General features: G+C 43.9%; 1 protein-coding gene across 2 annotated transcripts in view; it reads right to left on the bottom strand.

Annotated features, from left to right (window-relative positions):
* The window catches only part of RNLS (renalase, FAD dependent amine oxidase), a 147,818-nt gene extending 130,326 nt beyond the window's left edge, over window positions 1-17,492 (bottom strand). For both annotated transcript variants that reach the window (XM_089692788.1, XM_089692789.1), the window contains exons 1-3: window positions 17,326-17,492; window positions 10,900-11,005; window positions 6,440-6,582 (exon numbers count right to left, since the gene is read on the bottom strand). In XM_089692788.1, the coding sequence (XP_089548914.1) occupies window positions 6,440-6,582; window positions 10,900-11,005; window positions 17,326-17,443 (367 nt within the window). In that variant the 5' untranslated portion in view covers window positions 17,444-17,492. The remainder of the gene's footprint in view (window positions 1-6,439; window positions 6,583-10,899; window positions 11,006-17,325) is intronic.
* Between the last annotated feature and the right edge of the window lie 8,416 nt (window positions 17,493-25,908).

The raw sequence follows: 25,908 nt of genomic DNA, 5'->3' as shown, positions 1-25,908 counted from the left end.
CAGGTTTTACGCCTTCATTCACAAGAAACTTCATCATCACATGCTGTTCCATGCACGTACTAACATTGTTGTCTTCCATCTTGATTAAGTCTCTGGACTGGCCCGCGACATGTGCGCTGTCTATCAGTAACAAGACACAATTTCCACTTACTACTGTGTGTAGTGCCGCCACGCTAGTATCCCTTTTTATATCTGTAAAATTAAAAGTCCAGGTTTGACTTAGACACAGTGCGTGTGCGTACACATTATATATATATACATACACACAGTGCTTTGAAAAAGTATTCATACTCCTTGAAATTTTCCACATTTTGTCATGTTACAACCAATAACGTAAATGTATTTTATTGGGATTTTATGTGTTAGACCAACACAAAGTGGCACATAATTGTGAAATGGAAGGAAAATGATAAATGGTTTTCAAATTTTTTTTTACAAATATGTGGAAAAGTGTGGTGTGCATTTGTATTCAGCCCCCCTGAGCCAATACTTTGTAGAACCTCCTTTCTCTGCAAGTCTTTTTTGGGTATGTCTACCAGCTTTGCATATCTAGAGTGCCCATTCTTCTCAAGCTCTGTCAGACTGGATGGAGATACATAAATAAATATAAATGTAACTCTGGGTTTTATCTGCTCAGTGTAAACAAAGCCTTGGGCTGCATATTACATACTGTATGTGCAGCCCAAGGCCCTGTTTCCACTCAGCAGAGAAAACTGGGTACTAATTTTTCTCCGGGTTTTGTAATCCTGGTGCAGGGTTAGGCACTTTAAGGTTTCAAAGCGTCTTGAGTGGGACAAAGCCTTCAGTCCTGTGTCCAGGTCATATTGGAGGGTGTGCATACTTGGTATAAGCTAGGCTTGGGTAAAGCTCAGGGCTTCAGCCAGGAGGGAGGTGTGTCCCCTTAGAAGAAAGTTGTGTGCTCCCGATTGGAGAAAGTTGTGATCTACTGCATGTTGGAGATTTCTTACACATAGAACTGAGGAAGTCGGGACAGCTGAGCAAGTCTGGGAGACTTGGGAAAGCTGAAGTGACTAGGAGAGTCCCGAGTGCTGAGGGAATCTGCAAGTCTCAGTGGAGTGAGAAAGCCCAGGATGTCAGGAAAACCCCTATTGAGAGGCCAGTGTTGGGCCAGTGCTGCAGAAAGCAGCAAGTGCACATTTGCAATGACCAAGCTGGTACCTTGAATTGCAGGGGCTGCAGGGAGCAGCAAGCATACCCTAGCGTGTCATGAATTTGGGGTGCTGTAACTGTAGGCCAAGTGAGCCAAGAGAACCAGGAGAGCTGGGAGATACATTTGGAGGGGCTGGTGAGAAGGATTTGGGTGGCTTGGCATTTTCTGTTCCTGTCTTGATGTTGAAGTTCTCCTGCATGGGCAACCTGTTTGGAGACTTTTCTTGTTTAATAAAATTGGGAAAGCAAGCCCTTAGCCCCAGTTCACACCACATGCGACATTGAAATCGTGCTACTTCACTTGCTGAAATAGTGCAGGAACTATTTTCACAATTTAAAGGTTCCATTGCCTACAATAGGGTGTGACTTGTCATGCAATTCGGAGCTGTCAGTCGCACCGGTGTGAACCAATGCTGAAAGTGATATTAAAGATTTGTTTGTTTTTTTAAATAACAAACATGTCTTACTTACTTTCTTTGTGCAATGGTTTTGCACAGAGCAGCCTCGATCCTATTCTTATTAAACCTTCTCCTGGCCCTCCTGCCTAGTGCCCCCATACCAAGCGCTTGATATAGGGCTCCCGAGCCTGCTCTGTGTGTCCATTCACAACATGGCTCAGCCCCGCCACCGCTTTCTCTTTTATTGGCTCACTGACTACGATTTACAGTAGCAGACGCCAATGGCTACTGCTGCTGTCTCAGCCAATGAGGAGGGAGAGTTCTTGGAGAGCCAAGACTCCTGCGCCCATTGCTGGATTGAAAAGGGACTCAGGTAGGTTTTAGGGGGGATGCTGCACACAGAAGGTTTTTTTGCCTTCATGCATAGAATGCATGAAGGTAAAAAACTTTGAGCCTTTACAACCACTTTAACCACAATTTGGACTGGCATAGCTCACTGAAAACGCTCACCACCAATGAGCAAAACAGCAGAGCACATTCCAACATGGTAAACTATTCCCCAGATTGTATAGCAGGCACCTTTACATGGGGGCGAGGGGATAGACCATAGTGTGATGATCCGTCAGATAGCATAACACAGCATCCCAGACATGCAAAATCCTGAAGTCAGCTATATAGTCCATTGAACAGCTCACCATGTCTGAATGCCATAGGTTTGTTACAAAACTCCTTCTGGACAGAATACCTCCAGATTACGTCATGACTTCCCTAACCAGCAACTCCATGGTCAGTTGCTGTGGGAAACAGAGAACTTTCTTTCAGCATTAATACATAAATCCTTTTATGACTTATGTTCAATAAACACTTGTTCGGTTATCAAAACGCACCACACAAAAAGTAACAGCTGCTCTCTAACTATACAGCGTTTATAAATCATATGGCTTGAGCCTTTGTTTTCCATTATAAAGCCAATTATTTGATTTATTGGTTAGGCAATTTCAAAAACCACTAGAGTTGGAGAAATCAAAAACTTTGTTTTCACAAAATTGGCACCTCCCATGTGTTTCTATTCATTCTCTTTTCGTATTTGAAAAACTAAGAAAGCTATTTGTGAGCCAAGACGCCCACCTGCTATTATAATACCAGAACACTAGTCAGTAACTAGAGCACATACTTGGCACGGTTTGCCTAATGACCACTGTTAATGACTACATTTTTAATAAGTAAAAGAATACTTTTCAAAGGCCAGCAGGGAAAATTAGCATTGCTGATTCACTGTGTTTGGCATTTGCTGCACTTTTTAAATAAAATCTAACAAGGAAATGATAATATTTTCCATTGCAAAACAGTAACAATTACAAAACAGGGTTAAGTATTAAAGCTTGTTTTAGTTCTACAGACCTTTAAAGTGTATGAAAGGGTGACGTGTCCACCTAAAGGCCAAATGAAGAAGCCTTCTATTAGGGCACCAATGCTGTGAACACTGAGCTCATGTAAACCATTAGCACAGCAGCAGCGCAGCCTTTATTTCTACTTCAAAATCATAGACTCATTACATATTAGAGTTAAACAATAAGTTCACCTTTTAGTAAAAAAAATAACAAAATGCACATTTTTTTGCAAGTAAAAAAATAAATGTGCATTTATTATTTTTGTCTGCAGGAGCCTGTAAAGCATTGCACCAGCGATCAACAGATTGCTGATGTCATGCAGCTCTCCTGCAGATCAGTCAGTGTATCTTCTTGCCCGTATGGGATGTATGAGCAGGCAGATATACGGACAGGAAGAATGAACTACCACGGCGCTCCACAGTTCACTTCATTGAGGACTACAAGCTGACAGCTGCTAAGGCTGTCAGGACTTGTAGTCTTTCATTCAAAGAGAACTGTAAATGAGTGACATGGCCATGAAGATCCCCCAATAGCTGTCAAGGTGGTGAGTTGGGGCAGGTCTGATCATAACATGTTACACCCTAAACATGGATGTAACATGTTATGAAAGGTGAACTTATCTTTTAAAGCCCAGAGCATTGTCACGCCTACGGTGCCTAAGTTGATACTGTAGATCTGCCTAAGGGCACTGGAGTAACAGTGTTAAAGGCTGAGTCGACCAAATAATAAAAGTTCCCATATACAATAAACTAGTTCAGCATTTTGGATGTATCTAGTATGTCCAAAATATAAAGAAGATGAAGTAAGGCTGCAGCACAGCTGCCAAAGCCCCTTTTCTGTACTTGCAGGTGATGCCCCCCCACACACCTCCTCACTTGGTGATGGTGAATGGAAGAAGCCAGAGGAACACCCACTTCCCAAATACCTTCTGTGCAGTGTGACCCTGGAAGTGCTCAGCTCTTGAGTGTTTCTGGATTCAGAGCTGTCAAAATCCCAAATGCATAGGGGATCAGTCTGTACTTGATCAGATGGAACACAGGGCAGGGGAAACATTCGGGGTGCTGCAGAATATTTCTATTCATCTATATGTGCGATTATGAAATAAGAACTATGGCTATGCTATTTGTACAGATCAAGTGTTACACCAGTATAGTTACACCCACCCACTTGCCAGTGGGAGGATCTGTTTTTGGGTGTCATGTGATCAATAAAGTATATAAGGGCTGACTATGCAACATTGAAGATTGTCTCTGAGGAAGAGGAGATCTCCCCTCAAATTGTCAGATATTTAGAAGAGTCTTCTCATGGTTGGGACTTGTTCAGGTCGCTTAGGGCACTGTGGATACTGATGTGCTTTTTTTATCTACGTAGTTTGTGAGTATACATCTGTTTATTCTTTTAATACAGCTATCACAAAGGTAATGCGCAAGGCTGGTGCACCATCTGTTTTTGCTTCTCCAGTGTGACTTCTGGGCTTCCCCAGCCCTTAGTCTAGGTTCACACCTATGAGTTTTCCATTGAGCTTTACAGAAACATACAGCAGTCCATTTAACATGATTTCCTATGGGACAGGTTCCCATCTCCGCGTTTTCACCTGGTGCGTTTTTTGGAAAGGGTCAAGGACTTTTTTAAATGCAAAACATTGTGTTTTTTGTTCTCTAGACTTCAATGGAGAAACGCATGTAATACGTTTTTGACGTGTTTTTTTCTACACAGCAACAAGTTGAAAAAAAAAAAACCACAAAACACAACAAAAACGTGTCAAAAGCATGTGCAAAAAGGCATAACGCACTGCAATAAGCACTGCAGAAACGGATCAAATGCAAACTGCATAGGTGTGAACCTAGCCTTAGGTGGCTAAAAAGCATTGCCATTGGTGGTGAAGCTGAAGAATTGCGATCCTTCATTGCTGGTGCATTCTCTTGAGCGTAGGAGGTTATTCTTTTGGGGTGTTACAGACCCCTGATGCCTTCATAATGAGAACCTGTCCCCTAAACAACGCTATCAAATGGAGGCTTGTTAGTTTTGTCATTCACAGATTCCTGTAAATGAATGAGATGGCAAATTTGACAGGACTCAGCAGGGAGAAGCACCCCTGGCTTCTGTAAAGTGGGGTGGAGGTTTGAGGGTGGGGGGGCTGTAGATTGTGACTGTGCTTGATGTTACACATCATAGGTATTTCCCCGCTGTCTGCAGAGACAGTTCATACTTTGAAACTGTGGGGTGCAGCTAAGCACAAGTAGAAGTGGATGATTAAAGTAGTTCTAAGATAGCACAAGATGAAGAAACCCTATAGAATACAAAATGAGTAAATTAAAGTGTATGTGCAGCCAAAACCTTTTCTTTAAATAATTTTTAAATAGCGAGAAGAACTGGAACAGCTATCTGGGGCTCTGAAAGATGTCACTGTGAGACAATCGGAGACCATACGAGTGAGCACTAAAGGTTCTAAATGCATTCAAGTATTTTTTTTGATGCTACTTGTACACTGTGCTCTCTGAATTAATAAAACTCTTACTGATATTGCAAGATTTCTTTGAGGAATTCTCATTTTTGTATGTACTAGTTAATTATGGGACATAGTAAGATCTGAGGCAGTAATGAATCAAGTAGGATGACAGTCTGATCTTCCTTATGGCAGCAGACATTCATTTATAGGTTTTTAGGAGAAGTTTAATGTTAGAGTTTACAATTTACCCCACATTAACTATATTTTGTAGGTAAAGCACCTCGAATCAAATGCCCCATTTTTAAATAAAGTACTTGTTTTCACTTTTATTTCATTCTTTCAACAGTTCGGCAGTGCTGATGTCCTGCAGCCTCTTCCTGTCTATGTGCACAGAGGTAATGGCTGTATGCCATTTCTCAGGGTGGACTTCCTGAAGACAGAAACAGTGGAACATGCCTGTATAATGCATGTAAAAACAGCCTTCATTAGAAGCTTGTGTGACAATGCAGGTTCCAGTGCCGGGCCCTGCTCCTACCCTAATCAACTGGTTACAGTTAGTATCACAATAGCAAGATCACATCATAGGCAAAGGCTTGGTGAGGCTGGGGGTAGAGTGGCTGAAAGAGACAACTTCCACTGTCTGATGCCCTAAGAACCCCGGCCACCATAGGTCATGATTTATGTCAGCTATGAAGAAATTGTGACACAGAGACAGCATTGTCAGCACCATACCAGGAAGAACCTGAACAAGAACCTTCATGGTAGGATCATTAGGAATTAGAATGAAAGTTGCAGATATTTTGGGGATTGGGTTTAATAAATACATTGGCTGCAGTGGAGAAAAATTAGGTCACCAATGTATCCTTGCTGTCCGGGATGGGTGCATGTGTCAAAAAACTGGCTACACCCAATTGCAAATCCTTTCGTAGACAAAACAGTTGAGATCTACAGTATTTTAATTGCATATTTAGCAATGCTTGAAGGTCAGCTATAATTATCCACTTTAATGTGAACATGCAATTCAGTATTACCTGACTGGCTGAGGTAGTCTTTGACAATGGAAGACACTCCATGTGGAGTCACCAGGTTATAAGATCCATCTTTCATCACTATCCCTTCTACTACAGCATTTAATGGTTTTAGGATTCCCTTTGCCACTAGCTCATCATGAAACCTAAAAGTTTAAAACAAATATGGGTGAACAGTAAAAAACATTTCAGCTCTTATTGCATTTAAAGTGTATCCAAGTGTGTCTCACTATTTACCATGGTGATCATTGGCACAGCAATGGAAGGAGGGAAAAAAAACCCACATTTTTGTTGTGACCGGAACAGAAACAAAGAGCAAATCACCCAATGAAGAGGATTGTTTAAAGGTTCATTCACACCAGATGCAGGTATGCACTGATCAACGCATGCCAGCACACACCAGTGTGTTGTGTGGATATGCACGGCCCTACACTTGAAAAAAATGTAGGACATGCCCTCTGTGTTAAAGCACATAGTCTCACTGCAACATTCAAAACAGTCAGTTGAAGTTTCCTTTACTAATAAAACTTATTGAAGTAAAACAAAATAATAAAATATATATATATATATATATATATATATATATATTTTTTTTTTTTTTTTATTTTTTTTTTTTTTTTTTTTTTTTTTTTAATTTATTTTTACTATTTATTAATTACAGTGCAACGCAGCATGTTAAAATGCAGCGTGATACAGCATACCAAGGTATGTGAATGGTTCCTTAGGCTCTGTTCACACCTGTGCAGGTGTGCATTTATTTTTCCTTGTCACATTTATTGACGCACATTGAAATAATGGGCTGCTCTAGGAAAAAAAAAAAAAAAATCACACAAAAGAAGAGCAAGACCCTGGAATGGAAAATTCAGGGGAAATGTTTATATTTCGGACAAAAATGATATTTTGTTGTGTTCTTGTAATGAAAAAATGTAATAAAAAATGTAATTTACAAAAAAAGAAAAAAAAGAGCAATAACCATTTATTTAAATCGCGCTGCACCAAAAACCATGGCACTTTGTTGCTGTACTTTTGTTGTTTTGGGAACGCACATAGCTAGGTATGTTGAGGTGCTATTATGAATTGTTTGCACTACTACATGCCTGCAAAAGAGATTTTCTGTGTGTTGCAGGAAAGCATGTAATTTTGTGTGCATTCCCTAGCCTCGAAAGCAAATTCCCCTCCCACTTCCTGTTGTCCCTTCAATCATGGAGACACATCTCCCAATGAGCCAAGGACAACAAAAATAAACTGACAGGGGCTCTTAAAGCTTACCTCCAGCTTTTAGTGAAGTATTGTTTGGACAAAACTGGTCCAAACTAACAACTATTTCACTACTAGATGTTCCTACTGTGTGTGCTCTATAACCGCTCTAAGAGCAGGCCTTTCCTAATACTTTTTGTTTACAATCAGTATTTTACTTAGAACCAACTATATATATATATATATATATATATATATATATATATATATATATATACACACACACACATACATATATACACACATACACCCTGCTCAAAAAAAATTAAAGGAACTCCTGGGAAATTGATCTGGTCAGTTAAGCTGCATTCACACTTCAGCATTTTGTAGATTGAAGCTCAAAGCTCCAAAAAGCTCAAACTTAAAAATACAATTGTTCTCTATGGTGCCTGTTCACACCTGATCGCGCTAACAGGCAAAAATGTATTTTTTAAGTTTAAGCTGTTTTTGAAGCTTCAAGCTACAAAACGTTCAAGTGTGAATGCAGCCAAAAGTAGCAGAGGGGGCTGTTAATTAGTTTCAGCTGCTTTGGTGTTAATGAAATTAACAACAGGTGCACTAGATGGCCAACAATGAGATGACCCCCAAAACAGTAATAGTTTTACAGGTGGAAGCCACTGACATTTTTTTCCCAGACTCATCTTTTCTGACTGTTTTTCACTAGTTTTGCATTTGGCTAGGGTCAGTGTCACTACTGGTAGCATGAGGCGATACCTGGACCCTACAGAGGTTGCACAGGCAATCCAACTCCTCCACGATGGCACATCAATACGTGCCATTGCCAGGTTTGCTGTGTCTCCCAGCACAGTCTCAAGAGCATGGAGGAGATTCCAGGAGACAGGCAGTTACTCTAGGAGGGCTGGACAGGGCCGTAGAAGGTACTTAACCCATCAGCAGGACCGGTATCTGCTCCTTTGTGCAAGGAGGAACAGGATGAGTATTGCCAGAGCCCTACAAAATGACCTCCAGCAGGCCACTGGTGTGAATGTCTCTGACCAAACAATCAGAAACAGACTTCATGAGGGTGACCTGAGGGCCCATCCTCTAGTGGGCCCCGTGCTCACTACCCAGCACCATAGAGCTCAACTGGCATTTGCCGCTGAACACCAGAATTGGCAGGTCCACCACTGGCACCCTATGCTTTTAACAGATGAGAGCAGGTTCACCCTCAGCACATGTGACAGACATGAAAGGGTCTGGAGAAGCCATGAAGAATGTTATGCTGCCTGTAACATCGTTCAGCATGACCATTTTGGTGGTGGGTCAGTGATGGTCTGGGGAGGCATATCCATGGAGGGACGCACAGACCTATATAGGCTAGATAATGGCACCCTGGCTTCCATTAGGTATCATGATGAAATCCTTGGACCCACTGTCAGACCCTACGCTGGTGCAGTGGGTCCTGGGTTCCTCCTGCTGCACCACAATGCCCGGCCTCATGTGGGAGAGTATGCAGGCAGTTCCTGGAGGATGAAGGAATTGATACCATTGAATAGCCCCACCAGTTTGCACCGCAGACTGTCCAGGAGCTCAGTGATGCCCTGGTCCAGATCTGGGAGGAAATACCCCAGGACACCTCCATCGTCTTATTAGGAACATGCCCCGACGTTGTCTAGCCTGCTGCATCATTTTTTCACTTTGATTTTTGGGATGTCTTTGAATTCAGTCCTCTGTAACAATTTTCATTTCCATCAAACGATAGGGCATCCTTATGTTCCTAACACATTACCCAGTCCATATAAGTATAGATATCCAGAATGAGATTTTTCCCCATTAAGATCTAATGTGGTTTCAAAGTGTTCCTTTCATTGTTTTGAGCAGTGTGCGTGTATGTATATATATATATATTTATTTAGTTATTTTAGCAGAGGCACTAGAGAATAAAATGGTGGGTTTAGCAATTTTTGTCACACGGTATTTGCGCAGCAGTTTTTCAAACGCAATTTTAAAAAAAATACACTTTAATACACACAAACACAATATAATACTCAATTTTTTGGTGAAATAGAAAATATGGTCTTATGCCAAGTAAACAGATACCTAACATGTCACACTTTAAAATTGCGCACACTCTCAAAATAGCACCAAACTACGGCATATAAACATCTGCATAGGAGACCCTTTAAAACCCTTTATAGGTTACCAGTGTACAGTTCCACAGGTCTGGTGCTAGAATTATTACTCTTGCTCTGATGTTCGTGGAAATACCTCACGTGTGGTGCAGTCACCATTTACACATTTGTGTGGAACTAACGCATGCATTCCTCTTTGCGCACAAGCAGTGGCGATTAAAATTTATTTTTATTATTTTGTTTTATTTATATTTTTTTCATTTTTACACTGTGTCTTTCATTTTTTTTTCAGTTATGGGTTCTCCGATGGGACAGAGAACCCGGAGAGGCTCCAGCGGGCGGTAGGGGAAGGGGGGGGGGAGAGCAATCCCTCCCATTGCCTGTAAAAGCAATCCAGCGGCTAATTAGCCACTAGGATTGCTTTTTAAAAAAAGTTCATACTTGAAAAAAACAATACAGAAATGATGTTTGCAGCTGCAGGCATCATCCCAGTATACCATTCGAAACTGCTAACATACGTGTACGTTAGGCAGTCTTCAAGGAGATAAACTGAATGAGGCCTCAGCTTCGTAAAATATACAACACGGTGTTCTGGCAGTGGGATGGGAAATTCCCGTCCCATCAAGTTCCTGGAACAAAATCGATTTGGGCTGAGCGCTGCTCAGCCATTCATGGAGAGATTTACATTCTATTATAATAATCCCTTGATTGGCTGAGTCAGAGGGGCAGGCAGATGACATCACAATCTCCGACTCGGCCAATCAGAGAAAGCTCTGTATTCATTCATAGGATACAAAGCTCCCTGTGAAAGGCTGAGAGTTTAGCCCGATTCGATTTTGTTTAAAAAAATGGGATGGGAAGTTCCCATCCAATTGCCTGAACACAGCGCTGTATACAGTATGTAGCAGAGGTCTCATACAGTTTATACAGCGCACACAGTCACTGCATCTCCGAAGTGAATGTAATTGTTCATTTGGACCAGCTTTGTCCAAACAAATTAAACTTCACTAAAATCAAATACCATGTCCATACATGCACTTTAAAAAGAATAACTGGGGTGTTTAAAAATTGAACTATAAAGAGCTGGTTACAATGTACATGTAGTATATTACAAATGAATATACAAAGTCTCACAGTCTGTGCTTCTGAGCATAGTCCGGGGTGACAGTAATGTACTGGGCTCCCAGGTCAACCGTGCACTTTGGGTCCGAAGGACAACGGCTGGTGGACATGCGTCCTCCTAAAAGCAAAGGGAAAACATGACAATTTAAAACACTGGCACTACAGTAGAACTTCACATCATTCTATTAATGACAAGCTGACCTCAAAACAAAAAAATGTACCGTATTTTTTGCTACATAAGACGCACTTTTTCCCCCCCAAAAAAGGGGGGAAAATGTCAATGTGTCTTATGGAGTGAATGTAAAGCGGCCGGTCCGGTATTTCTGCCGTCACCATGTCAGAATACCGGGCCGGCCGCTCAGCTCTTCTCTCCTGCAGGACCTTACCGGTTCCTCGATCCAGCGCTGTAGTCTTCCTGCGCCTTCTGTGACAGCCGGGTGCCCACTGCGCATGCGCGAGAAGCGCTGCGCTTTGTGAATGGTCCGGTGTTTTCTGGGACACATGACAGGTTCCAGAAGGCTCCGGGCCATTCGCAAAGCGCAGCGCTTCTCGCGCATGCGCAGTGGGCACCCGGCTGTCACAGAAGCCTCCGCGGGAAGAAGGAAGGACAACTCCGCGGAAGTGGGAGCGGGTACCTGTCAAATTCAGGTACCCATTCCCCCTCCCTCCCCAAAGGTCCGCAGTCTCTGGTAATCTCCTTTACTGTCTGCAGTCTCTGATCATCCCCTGCACTGTCTGCAGTCTCTGGTCATCTGTACTATGTCCGCAGTCTCTGGTCATTCCCTGTACTATGTCCGCAGTCTCTGGTCATCTCCTGTACTGTGTCCGCAGTCTCTGGTCATCTCCTGTACTGTGTCCGCAGTCTCTGGTCATCTCCTGTACTATGTCCGCAGTCTCTGGTCATCTCCTGTACTATGTCCGCAGTCTCTGGTCATCTCCTGTACTGTGTCCGCAGTCTCTGGTCATCTACTGTACTGTGTCCGCAGTCTCTGGTCATCTCCTGTACTGTGTCCGCAGTCTCTGGTCATCTCCTGTACTGTGTCCGCAGTCTCTGGTCATCTCCTGTACTGTATCCGCAGTCTCTGTTCATCTCCTGTACTGTGTCCGCAGTTTCTGGTCACCTCCTGTACTGTGTCCGCAGTCTTTGGTCATCTCCTGTACTGTGTCCGCAGTCTCTGTTCACCTCCTGTACTGTGTCCGCAGTCTTTGGTCATCTCCTGTACTGTGTCCGCAGTCTCTGGTCATCTCCTGTACTGTGTCCGCAGTCTTTGGTCATCTCCTGTACTGTGTCCGCAGTCTCTGGTCACCTCCTGTACTGTGTCCGCAGTCTTTGGTCATCTCCTGTACTGTGTCCGCAGTCTCTGGTCATCTCCTGTACTGTGTCCGCAGTCTTTGGTCATCTCCTGTACTGTCCGCAGTCTCTGGTCATCTCCTGTACTGTGTCCGCAGTCTCTGGTCATCTCCTGTACTGTGTCCGCAGTCTCTGGTCATCTCCTGTACTGTGTCTGCAGTCTCTGGCCATCTCCTGTACCGTGTCCGCAGTCTCTGCTCATCTCCTGTAGTATGTCCGCAGTCTCTGGTCATCTCCTGTACTGTGTCCGCAGTCTCTGGTCCTCTCCTGTACTGTGTCCGCAGTCTCTGGTCATCTCCTGTAGTATGTCCGCAGTCTCTGGTCATCTCCTGTAGTATGTCCGCAGTCTCTGGTCATCTCCTGTACTGTGTCCGCAGTCTCTGGTCATCCCCTGTACTGTGTCCACAGTCTCTGGTCATCTCCTGTACTGTGTCCGCAGTCTCTGGTCATCTCCTGTACTGCGACCGCAGTCTCTGGTCATCCCCTGTACTGTGTCCGCAGTCTCTGGTCATCCCCTGTACAGTGTCTGCAGTCCATTGGTTCAGAATATTTTTTTTCTTGTTTTTCTCCTCTAAAACCTAGGCGCGTCTTATGGTGCGAAAAATACGGTAAATATTTTTTAAGCAAACAGAAATTGCAATGCTGCATGTATACTTGCAAAATTTATTTTAAACTGACTGAACTAAGCAAACCAGAGATCCTCAACTTTAAGGGGATCTCAATTGATTGCCACTTGATTGCTAAAGTTGATAAGCCTTGGCAGAATTTTATCGATTGCTTCAGAACAATTCAACAAATATATGTGTGTATGATGGAATGCCGATTGTATTTCTGATTGATTGGTTTTGATAGATCACTTACATTTATAATTTGATAGATCACTTTTATTTCTATCACAAGAAATGTAAACACCCATTAGTAAGGTAAATAATGTTTCTACAACCACTTTATAGCAGTAGTAAAAAAAAAAAATATTTAAAGATTAAAAAATGCAGGTTTATGTCATAAAGTACACCACATGCTAGCACATTATGACAAACTTTGCCTTCAAATGAAGCCCACCAACAGAGCGCTCTGCATTCTACAGCACACTGTGTGCCCTGAACGAAGAGCACTACACATGCCCAGATGACATCATCGGCTATTGCCGCTGCGTGTTTAGTAGATAACTGTAGTTATAGGTAAGCAGGATTGTAAGCTTACCAGCAGGAACAACTTCACATACAGAGTTAACTAGCACTTTACAGTGGTTGTAAACCCTTACCAGTGACGTGACTGGCCTCAGGTGATACACAGAGATGAAACAAGTCCTCCTACATAAGTTATATCTGTTTCTCTACATCTATTTAAAGTACTGAATTTATAAAGCTTGCCTGAGAGTTCATAAAAACGGGGGTGGAGATTTGAAATTACACTCTGCAGAGCTCAGTGAGGAGAGTTGATTGGAGGGATGAGCCCCCCCCCCCCTTTCACACAGCACAGAGGAACATAGCTGAGGCTGTAAATCACAGGCATTCCCTTCTCTGGTCACCATTTTTCTCTTGGTATCAGATAAACTTGTCAGAAGTGACCCTTGCTGATAGCAGAGGAAGACGCAGTGAACAGAAGTGACACTTAGTGCTCTGGACTGAGACATGTACACACTATAGAGTGGTATGCTTTGTTCATATTTCATGCCTGAGGTTTACAACTGCTTTAACCCTTTCACTCCCAGGTCTGTATGTCTAAATCGTGTCTAAAACGAACAGGCAGACTCCTGCCTTTCAGGTGGAAGCAGTTGGGCGGCTGCGTTCCCGTTCAATTGCTTCCACAACCCCCAGTAACTTGCGTGTGCACGCTCCTGCCATGTATTCTGGGCTCCACTTGCCCATCTGTGGGCCCATGGCGGACATGGTGGGTGCCAGCGGGTGGAAGGGAGAGCGGACACTTGTCTGTTCTCTTCATGTATGACGTCACTTCCACGGCACTGCTGTCACTTTCCCCACCTAGAATAGCCAGTGAGGAATGAATTGCAATGATATCTGCATTGCAATACATCCAGGGGAACCCAGAGGAGACATGCAGGGTTTCAATTAAAGGGAACCTGTCACCTAAAATTCATCACATAGGGGACTTATGTGACGAAACAAAAAAAAATGAAGTTACACCCAGGTACATAACACCCCCCCCCTCCAAAACAAATTCTGAGGCCTCCCCCACCCCACATATAGGAACGTAAACACACGTGTTAGGGGCGCCTATGCGTAAAAACGTTGATTGTAGTACACACGTTACATATTGATGTGTATGCCGGAGTGAGAGCAATACTTCTGGTACAAGACCCCCTCCATAACACTAAACTGATGACCTATAGGGGATTTTGAAGCGTCACCTATAGAAAATAGTGGTGCATCGAAAATTCAGAATGCATGTGGCCGAAAACCGAACTGAAACCAAAATGTCTGCATATGTGGGGGGTGGAGAGGCTCCAATTTTTTTTTGGTATTTGTTTCTACTTTCATGTATTTTTTTTTTAACTTATGATTTTAAAAGTTCCCTATGTTATAGCATATGCAGTGACAGGTCCTCTTTGTAGGGGGGGGGGGTGGGGGGGCAGTGTGTGAAAGGAGGGGGCAGGAGAGGAGCAGTGTATGCAGAGAGGCTCCCTCACTGACTGTCACTATATGTTGGTGCCGATTTTTAAATGCAATTGCCATCTTTTTTTTTCTTCACTAAGCTCACAGAATTAGCTGCCACTTTCCCCGGAGCTAAAGGAGACACTGTTTCTTTTATCTCAGGAAAGAAACTAAAAGGAAACATTGTTTGTTTTAATTTGGAATAAACTAAAAGGAAACTGTTTCTTTCAGCTCTGGGGAAAGTGACCGCTAATTTCTATGAGCTATATTGAAGAAAAAAAAAAGCCGGTAATTACATTTAAAATCCGGCACCGACCTATAGTGACAGCCAGTTACTGTATACACTGCTCCTCTCCTGCCTTTCTCCGCCCCCCCCCCTCACATCTGCAGTACACACAGTCCACTGTATCGGCCTACTTTTTGCCGATAGGGCTATTTTCAGCCAATACGTTCGGCCAATAAGTTTCGGTGGCCAAAATTTCGGTGCATCCTTAATAGAAAATATAGGGTACTGAAGTTTGTCACCAATTCACAGGCGCTCACAAATTTTGGCATGTTGGGTATCTGTTTACTCGGCGCACCCTCGTCTTTTATATTTTACCAAACGTTTGGGTACTTTATTGTGCTTGTTTGGCCTAAAATTCACTTTAGTGTCTTCTTAACTGAAAGTTGGCGTTTCCTAGACTTTTGCGGTAACATCGTGGGACATAAAAAAAATAGGAACTACCACTATGTTATTCTCTAGCACAGGGGTGTCAGACGGGAGGCCCTCCAGCTGTTGCCCAAACTAAAGGCCCATCACGCCTCTGCCTTTGGGAGTCATGCTTGTAACTGGCAATGTTGTAATGCCTCATGGGACTTGTAGTCTGGCAACAGCTGGAGGGTCGCCCGTTAGACACCCGTGGGTGTCTGCTTTCAGAACATAGATTCATGTCTGGGGGGGTTTGTGTAATCTTCAGGCCTACAATGATTTTATGTGTGCAAAACCAGCTGTGGCAGCGAGAGGGCTGAGGCTCCACAGAAGCAGCCAGGCCAGTGAGCTATACGGAGCTCCTGTGGGGGGACATTGTAGGAGGGAGTTCCTGTTGGGGGACCTCCTGTGGGGGGACATTGTAGGAGGGAGCTCCTGTGGGGGAACATTGTAGGAGGGAGCTCCTGTGGGGGGGGGGGGGCATTGTAGGAGGGAGCTCCTGTGGGGAGGGGACATTGTAGGAGGGAGCTCCTGTGGGGAGGGACATTGTAGGAGGGAGCTTCTGTGGGGAGGGAAATTGTAGGAGGGAGTTCCTGTTGGGGGACCTCCTGTGGGGGGACATTGCAGGAGGGAGCTCCTGTGGGGGAACATTGTAGGAGGGAGCTCCTGTGGGGGGGGGGGCATTGTAGGAGGGAGCTCCTGTGGGGGGGGGGCATTGTAGGAGGGAGCTCCTGTGGGGAGGGACATTGTAGGAGGGAGCTCCTGTGGGGAGGGACATTGTAGGAGGGAGCTTCTGTGGGGAGGGACATTGTAGGAGGGAGTTCCTGTGGGGAGGGACATTGTAGGAGGGAGTTCCTGTGGGGAGGGAAATTGTAGGAGGGAGTTACTGTTGGGGGACCTCCTGTGGGGGGACATTGTAGGAGGGAGCTCCTGTGGGGGGGGGCATTGTAGGAGGGAGCTCCTGTGGGGGGGGCATTGTAGGAGGGAGCTCCTGTGGGGAGGGACATTGTAGGAGGGAGCTCCTGTGGGGATGGACATTGTAGGAGGGAGCTTCTGTGGGGAGGGACATTGTAGGAGGGAGTTCCTGTGGGGAGGGAAATTGTAGGAGGGCGTTCCTGTTGGGGGACATTGTAGGAGAGAGCTCCCGTGGGGGGGGGGATATTGTAGGAGGGAGCTCCTGTGGGGAGGGACATTGTAGGAGGGAGTTCCTGTGGGGAGGGACATTGTAGGAGGGAGCTCCTGTGGGGAGGGACATTGTAGGAGGGAGTTCCTGTTGGGGGACATTGTAGGAGAGAGCTCCCGTGGGGGGGGGATATTGTAGGAGGGAGCTCCTGTGGGGAGGGACATTGTAGGAGGGAGCTCCTGTGGGGAGGGACATTGTAGGAGGGAGTTCCTGTTGGGGGATATTGTAGGAGAGAGCTCCCGTGGGGGGGGGGGGATATTGTAGGAGGGAGCTCCTGTGGGGGGACATTGTAGGAGAGAGCTCCCGTGGGGGGGGGGATATTGTAGGAGGGAGCTCCTGTGGGGGGACATTGTAGGAGAGAGCTCCCGTGGGGGGGGGGGATATTGTAGGAGGGAGCTCCTGTGGGGGGACATTGTAGGAAGGAGCCCCCGTGGGGGGGACATTGTAGGAGGGAGCTCCTGTGGGGGGGACGTTGTAGGAGGGAGCTCCTGTGGGGGGGGGACATTGTAGGAGGGAGCTCCTGCAGAGCCGTGTCCCATAGACATAGTGTGGGGGAGGTGTATTGGTGATCACAGTAAACATTGCCGTATCCTATTACCTGCTCCCCGGGCTTTGTCCCACACTACCAGCTGAAGCCGGCCGGCCCCCTCCCTCCTCAGAAGGTGAGCACAGAGACTCCCGGTCAGCCCGGCTCCCACGATTAGTACCCGGGACATGGTTGTCCTGTCAATCCTCGGAGCTCCGCCCTCAGCTGTCTGCACATGAAGGATACGGGCCAAACAACTCTTTCCCTGGGAAGAGCCAGACAGCCGGGTCAGCTGAAGCGCTGCTGCATGAGAGGCACACTGTTCTGTCATTACCCAGAGATCACAGGGGCCACCCGACCTTCTCCTCCTCTCAGCCCACACCATGTACACCTCTGCCTGGAATCCCTCTCCACAGACCTGCCAGCCTGCTAGCCCACCAAGGGGGTTATGTACTAAAACTGCATGGTGCAGCCCTGCATGGAAACCAATCAGCTTCCAGGTCTTATTGCCAGAGCTTCACTGAACAAGCAGAAGTAAGAAGCTGATTGGCTAACATACACAACTGCACCAGATTTTGAGTGCTCCAGTTTTAGGGCCGTATGCCACCGCATGGCGTCTAGTGCATTTTGTTTTTTTTCTGCATCAAAAACGCATGGATAGTAGGTTATATGGATTCTAATGGCACAGTTCACACCAGTGCGGTCAGTTCCAGTGCATTCCAGTTTTAGAAAAAAAAAAGTAGAACGTGCTGCATTTATTATGCACTGAACTGTACTGGAATGCGGTAAAACACATAAAACGCACCACAACGTACATGTCCTTATTTAGGGTCATCCTTCTGGAAGGGGAACCCCCGCCCCAGTCTCAGGTCTTTTGCAGACTAACAGGTTTTCTTCTATGATTGCCCTGTACAGGAATACCTTGGTTTACGAATGCCTCTATTAACATAATTTTCGGTTTACGAATGAAAAATCCATTGAAAATAATGCCTCGGTTTACGTATTTTTTACTTATTTTTTCACAATACGAAGTGTATGTCTGTGCTGATTTTAAATGCAATTGCCGTCTTTTTTTTTTTCTTCACTATAGCTCACAACATTAGCTGTCACTTTCCCCAGAGTTACAGGAAACTTTGTATCTTTTAAGAAACTGAAAAGGAAACATTGTGTCTCTTAACTTAACCTATCAGTGCAAAAAATAGAACACCCAGTAGCGATTAAATACCACCAAATGAAAGCTCTATTTGTGTAAAACAAAATGATAAAAACTTCATATGGGCACAGTGTTGCATGACTGCGCAATTGCCATCCAAAGTGCGACAGTGCTGAAAATTGGCCTGTGCACGGAGGGGGTAAAAGTGCCCGTAGGCAAGTGGTTAAATGGATACTTGAGACCAGAGGGCTGCTGCATGGGCCTTGCTGCAGTGCAAACTTGATCTGGAACTAAGCCTAGCTGGAACTACGGCTACGAGTGAAGTCCTGGAGCCTTCTCCGCTGTCTCTCTCCTCCTGCTCTCTCTTCTGCCCCAGGGGGCAGAGCCGGGGCACAGGGGGTCCCTCCAGACACTGAGGATCCCTCTGGATTCTGCTTCCCCAGACTGCCAGGCTTCTGAGTATTTATTGGCTCTACCACCCCTTCTGCATCCTTCCTGTCCAGGGATTGGTGGAATTGCCATGAATATTTAGGCTGCAGCCTCTGTCCCTCCACCCACTAGATTCTAGAACTGTCCAGCAAGAACTGAAATGTACCTAATCTTGCAACCTAGGAGGGTGCTACACGTGTGACCTCCACTGAGACCGTAGTCCTAGAGTAGAGGGTTTATTCCTATAAGAGGACCTGTCCCATTGCTCTGAATGGTCTATTGAGGCAGAAGAGGCTTGCATGTCATCCAGCCAGGGATTTATTCCTCGTTTATGGACATACTTCCTCACTGGTTCACCAATGCATGCTATGGTGTGACTTTTCTTTTCTTGTATTAGGCAGTATGTACAAAGGTAAAGGTCAGTCTTTAAAAAGGGAATAATATATATCGTGTTAGAGAATCTATGTCTAGGTTTCTATTCTTGGTATTAGGAAACATATGACTATCATGCACATTCAGTTTTATTTCCCCTTTCAGTCTTAATCACACTCCTTAGTAAGATTTCCCTTGTGATTTTCATGTACTTTGCTTTATCACAGAGGGACTGAATATTGGATGGACTCCTGCTTAAAGTGACAGTCCAGACAAAACTTTTTTTTTTAGTTTTCAATTGAGTGGGTGGGAATTAGAACCCATGTCTAGTTTTCATTGCTATCCAGGTCTGTATTACCCTAGGTTCACACCTAAGCGTTTTCCGCAGCGTTTTGCATTTTGGAGAAATGCAGCACAATCCATTTAACGTCATTTCCTATGGGACAGGTTCACATCTCCGCGTTTTCACCAGGGACTTTTTTGAACGCAAAAAGTTGCGTTTTTGGTTCTATAGACTTCAATGGAAGATCAATCCCTGAAATGAAGGAATGGGAAGAGTTTTGATTCCATAGTATTGTATATGCATACAAATACTCACAGAGGGTAATATAGTATTTAGCACTGTTGTGTGTTGGGTCACAGAGTGCACGCAGTGTTGGAATGGTCACGGAGTGTTCAAAATTTGTGTATTATTAATTATTTTTAAAAATATATATATATATATATATATATATATATATGTATATTTTTTTTTTTTTTGTGTTTTGCACATTTTGAATGGTTTGTGATCTGCACGAATTAGAGTATTATTTATTTATTTAAGGGTTTATGCACTATAGTTCATTTCTTTGTTTTGAGGTTTTTCGCTACAAAATTATTATTATTATCCTTCTTTCTTGATGGAAGTCTGGAACTTGGACTTTTGGATTTTGTTGGACACATTTGAATTGGACACTTTATGATTGTATTTGGTGATTTTTTTTATTTTTTAAGTTTAATTTTATTTAATTTTACACAGAAATGTATTTTATCATATTGTACTTTCTAGGGAGAAAGTGTAACTTTTTGGTGGGATTTAGTTTAGGAGGTCACTTATTTATTTTATTTCAATGGAAATGCCGCAGAAAAGCATGTAGTGTGTTTTTGCTGCTTTTTTTAAAAAAACTCAAAACGCAGCAAAAACACAACGCAAAACGCAATGCAGAAACGTCTCAAACTGCTTAAGTATGAACATAGCCTTAGAGAGATTACCCCTACTTTAACTTACTGTTTTTTTAGACAGGCAGTAAATGATATACATATATTTGCACTTACATTAGAATTACACGTAGTCTTCGGTCACACTGAATCCGACTTTGAAATCGCGAGACTTCAATTGAAGACACACGATTTCAAAGTCGGATGTCAGTGCGACTTCAGGTGCGACTTCCAAGGCATCTGTGCAACTTCATGCACACATGTCTATGCAAGTTGCACCTACATAGACATCTTTGCTAAAAGTAGTGCATGTACTACTTTCAAAATCGGTGTGACTCCGACAAATCGGAATTGCACCGATATGGCTGCTTTAATTGTGGAGAATAGGGTGCGACTTGCCATGCGATTATGCTATCAAATCGCATTACAAGTCACACCATTATGCCCGGGATCTTAGAGAGGTTTAGTTATATTAAAGTGGTATTAAATCCCAAAACAAACATGTATAAAAGAGGATCATCACCCTCGGACTATACTTCCTTCTAATCCACCCTCCTCCTCTCCTCTACTTGAATAGAGATGATTTTTTTTTTACCCCCCCCCATGCACGTCACTTGCCTAAGCAAATGACGTGCACAGTGCTCACGGTGCCTCCTGGGACATGCACGTCACATTTCACAGGATGCACAAAGGAGGAGAGGGGTGTGCCTAGCACCACGTCATTGGGAGGTCCCGTTGAACCTGGAAGAGCTGGTGGGCCTCTCAATGATGTCTCAAACAACATGGCAGCTCAGGACTGAGCAGTGGCAGAAGACAAGAGAATCTCAGCAGGACAACTCTGGTTTCTCTAGTGAATGAGTATTTGAAATATAATGAAAATAAGTGGGGGGGGGGGGCGTGTGATAATCCGCTTCAACCACTTGCCCTCCAGAGGATTTACCACCCTTTCTGACCAGGCCATTTTTTGCGATACGGCACTGCGTTATTTTAACTGAAAATTGCACGGTCATGCAACGTTGTACAGAAATGAAATTTATGTAATTTTTTTTCCCCACAAATAGGGCTTTCTTTTGGTGGTATTTGATCATCTCTGTGTTTTTTATTTTTTGCGCTTTAAGACCGATAATTTTGAAAAAAAAAATATATTTTTGCTATAAAACATATCCAATAAAAATTTTAAAAAATCTAATTTCTTCATAAATTTAGGCCAAAATGTATTCTGCTACATGTCTTTGCTAATAAAAATCCTAATAATTGTATATTAATTGGTTTACATGAACATTATAGCATCTACAAATGGCGGTATATATACTGGAACTTATAGCAGGACTGCGGCAGGCATTCTGACACTGGGGGGAACTGACTGTCACTGACATCCCCAGTGACACTAATACAGTTATCAGTGCTAATAAAAAGCACTGACACTGTACTAATGACACTGGGCAGGAAAGAGTTAACATGTGGGGTGATCAAAGGGTTAACTGTGTGCTGGTTTAGATTATGTGCTGTGTGTGTTTTACTAGGGAGACATGCTGCTGTGTATTTCTCTGCGGTGCAGAGAAATACAAAGCAGCATGCCCTTGCTGGCAGGAGAGAGACTTGTGTTATTTATAAACAGATCTCTCCCCCGTCAGCTTTGCCAACAATCGCCGGGACATCCCCAGCCACCAATAGCAGCACTCGTAGGGCAGCGCACACGCCCCTTACCCAGAAATGCAAATTACGTAAACATACGTGGTTTTGTGCAATCGTGCCGCCCTGTAGCAGTACTTCTGCTGTAGGGCGGATGGCAAGTGGTTAAAGTGGTTGTAAAGGCAGAAGGTTTTTTTACTTTAAAGTGGATTGTACATCTCAGACATGAAATATGCATGACATGACATGAACAAAGCATATCCCTCTATAATGTGTAATGTCACTATCCAGAGCACTGAGTGTCATTTGTTTGCTGCTTCATTCTTCCGCTAACAAATTGTGTACGGTGTGATTGGAGCTCAAATCGCACCGCATCCGCACCAAAAAGGTGCAGGACCCTTTTTTTGGTCCGTACTAGAATCAGATCACATAGATATTCACACCCATGTGATCCGATTCTACACATTGCACCACATTTTGCGGACCAATTTCAGGGTGTTGTTAACTTACCATACACACCCACAGCGGTTCACATGAACGGGTGTGATTCTGATGTGGTGCGGAATTCGCACAGAAAACACTGAAAATTCCGCACCGCATCAGTGTGAACCAGGGTTAATCTACAGCTATCTAATTGATTTGGTTTCATTAGGCTGCTATTGGTAACAAATATCATCTATAAGTAAACTTGAAAATTCTGACCTCTTCAATCTTGATTTTACAAGAAATCTGCTATTCATGCAACTGTCATGTGAGCTATTAGACTCCGGATTTGCAGTGTGGCCGTCTCCATGGCGATAAGGATATTTAGCTGCGCGCATCCATACCATTATATTATTATGATAATACTCTTTATTCTCCCTGCGGTGGAAGCAGCACTCATACCATGGGAGATCTAGGCATCCTATTCCAATGGAATGAAAGGACGTGCACATTGCAGTATACTACTGATGGCATCCTTGTGGGATCTCATATAAACCAGCGGCAGAAGCTGCTGCCATATTACATTAAATGTGCGTTTGTTTTCACGTGAGCCATTGCCATTTTTCATTCATGGAGAAGAAAGTGAAGAATACGTCTGCAGAAACCTCGGCATAGGAATGAATGAGAAAAGTGCTAGCAAAATCTTGGAATAAGATTCTTTCTTATCAACATCTTTGCAATCAGAAAATTAAAACTGGAATCTGAGTAGCTACTTTCAGCTAGATGGCCATTAGTGTCCAAGTTGCAGGCTGCAAGACGCATACAGCCCACTGTCCTCCAGGCCTCTTTTCAGGCTGCAAACTTTAATAGAACTGGCCGAATCAGTCAATTCCTGGCTTTGTGATCTTAATACAGCATGTCCCAGATTGCTTTTCAGAGGCGTTTGACAGGAGGTGATATGCGCGTCCTTGCCACCTGTTTTAACCCACAAAATGATGCATTACTGTACTGCAACCCTGTGTATTGCACACAGTTGTGGGGTGGTTGCAGTGTCGACTGGCAATAGTGCCAGCTGAATGTGCCAGAAGGTATAATTCCTGCATGCAAATGGAGAAACAGAAAAAAGGCGCATCGACCTAGTGCATTATCGTTTAAAATATTTATTGAAGAAACAAAGTAAGTATCATACTTACAATAGACATAAAAACACAGGCATGTCAAACTGAACAAGATGTATGATCCAAACAACATCTGAGTCTATACGATGGAACCCTGGATGACCAACTGGCTAACGCGTTTCAAGGACACAACTGCTTCCTCAGAGCCAACACTATAGGAGTCTGCACTTCTCTTTATATAGGTTACTAAATGATATCAAAAGGGCCATATCAGAACCACCCGAAGGTGGAGCCTTGCACATGCGGAAGCCTGGACATGCCTTAAAGATGGTTCAATCAAAAACTGTGTTAACGTAAAAGCAAAGTTTGTAGGTTGGACTGATATTTACTTTATAGAATAAATGAACCGCTTGCCCTCCAGAGGATTTACCCCCCCTTCCTGACCAGGCCATTTTTTGCGATACAATGCTGCGTGTCTTTAACTGACAATTGCGCGGTCATGCAACACTGCACCCAAATTAAATTTATGTCCTTTTTTTCCCACAAATGGAGCTCTTTTTCAGTGATACTTGATCGCTTCTGGGTTTTTTATTTTTCGTGCTATAAACCCAAAAAGGTTGACAATTTTGAGAAAAAAAATATTTTTGGTATGTCCAGTAAAAAAATAAAAAAAAAATCAAATTTCACCATAAATTTAGGCCAAATGTATTCTGCTACATGTCTTTGCTAAAACAAAATCCCAATATGTGTAAATTAATGGCGGCGATCAGCGAGGGAACTGACTTGATGTCACTGACATCCCCAGTGACACTAATACAGTGATCAGTGCTAATAAATGCACTGACACTGTACTAATTACGCTGGGCAGGAAGGGGTTAACATCTGGGGGCGATCAAAGGGTTAACTGTGTGTGTTTTACTGTGTAAACACATTGCTTTGCAGAGACATACAAATCAGTGTGCAGGAGCTGACAGGGGAGAGATTGTTTACATACATTCCTCTCCCCCGTGATACTCAGCGATCACCGGGTGCTGGTGGGGAATCACTGGCCGGGCTCAGTGATCGACAGCTGGGGTGGCCAATGGCGGCGCGGGTAGGGCATGCGCAAGCCCCCTACCCGTACATGCAAAATCACATATATAAACACGTGATTTTGCGCACCCATGCTGCCCTGTAGCAGTATTTCTGATATAGGGCGACGAGCAAGCGGTTAATAAGTTGACTCAGCTTCCATCTCTGCCGTTATCTCACTTTATGGTTATTACTCACCGCAGTGATATCATGACAATGACCCCTCGTCACCTAAAGCGTCTGATAAATCTGTATCGCTGTGCACTTTGAATGTGACCAAAGTTCAGATATTTACCAAATATACCTGATCAGCTATTCAGGCCTGGTGTTATCACTAACAAGCTGTTACATTTTTAATCAGCACTTCCTGACATGATACCGGGCATCCAGTCTCCCATTCATTAATCTGTTGGAGTTTGTTTGTTTTTTTTTCAGTTAAAACCTGCTCACCAACTGAAATACATATGGAAAGCAACAAATGATTTAAAATTCTTTTCAGCCTCTGTGCTGATCCAGACACCCCTGTCTTCACTGCAGATAAGCAGGACAGACTATATCTTGCTGATTGGACAGTGAAGGAACAACAGTATATTGATGAGGTTATCTCTCTGCTCTCTACTCCTTCAAGCTTGTTCAGTATGTTGTATGGGTAGATGGGTGGTATTAAAGGGGTGACACTTCCTCCATGTTCCTCTCCTCCTGGGGCACCAAGTATGGGTCACATAGGAGGCCTACCCTGGAGTGGGTTCTTCCAGGCTACGCTAGACACCTTGAGCAGAGTTGCTGCCTCACACATGGGGTACCTTTGCTTTGTGTTGTTCACTATGTCAATATACCTCATCACTGATACTTGTTGCATTTAGGAGGCACACACTGAGCTCATGCCCACACCAGCTGTCCAGTGTATCTGCACTACCCCACTATCAGTAGTGGAATTGAACCCCGTTGTGTACTTAGTGTGGACTACATATGTGCACTCACTTAATTCTCTCTCTACCATACAGGTTGGAAACCTCTGAGCGCTTATGTAATCCCATTTCTATGGGAGACGGATCCCCAGGGGAGATGTGCTGACAACACTCCCTTGCTACAAGAAGATGTCCCACCTGTCACAGGTACATGCTTAATGACAGGCTGCTTGGTGGACCTCTGTTACCCTTGGTAACCACTTGCTGTATTCATATCTTAATGTGTCCTAACTGACGCAAGCTGTAGGCTATCCAGCAACTTGCATCACACCTCTTTAGTAACTTCAGACCA

This window comes from Staurois parvus, unplaced genomic scaffold (assembly GCF_062004578.1).
Source record: "Staurois parvus isolate SC_StPar_1 unplaced genomic scaffold, SC_StPar_1.0 ptg000604l, whole genome shotgun sequence".
NCBI classification, from domain to species: Eukaryota; Metazoa; Chordata; class Amphibia; order Anura; family Ranidae; genus Staurois; species Staurois parvus.
The sequence above is the reverse complement of the archived record's forward strand: the minus strand, read 5'-3'. Positions and strand labels throughout refer to the sequence as shown.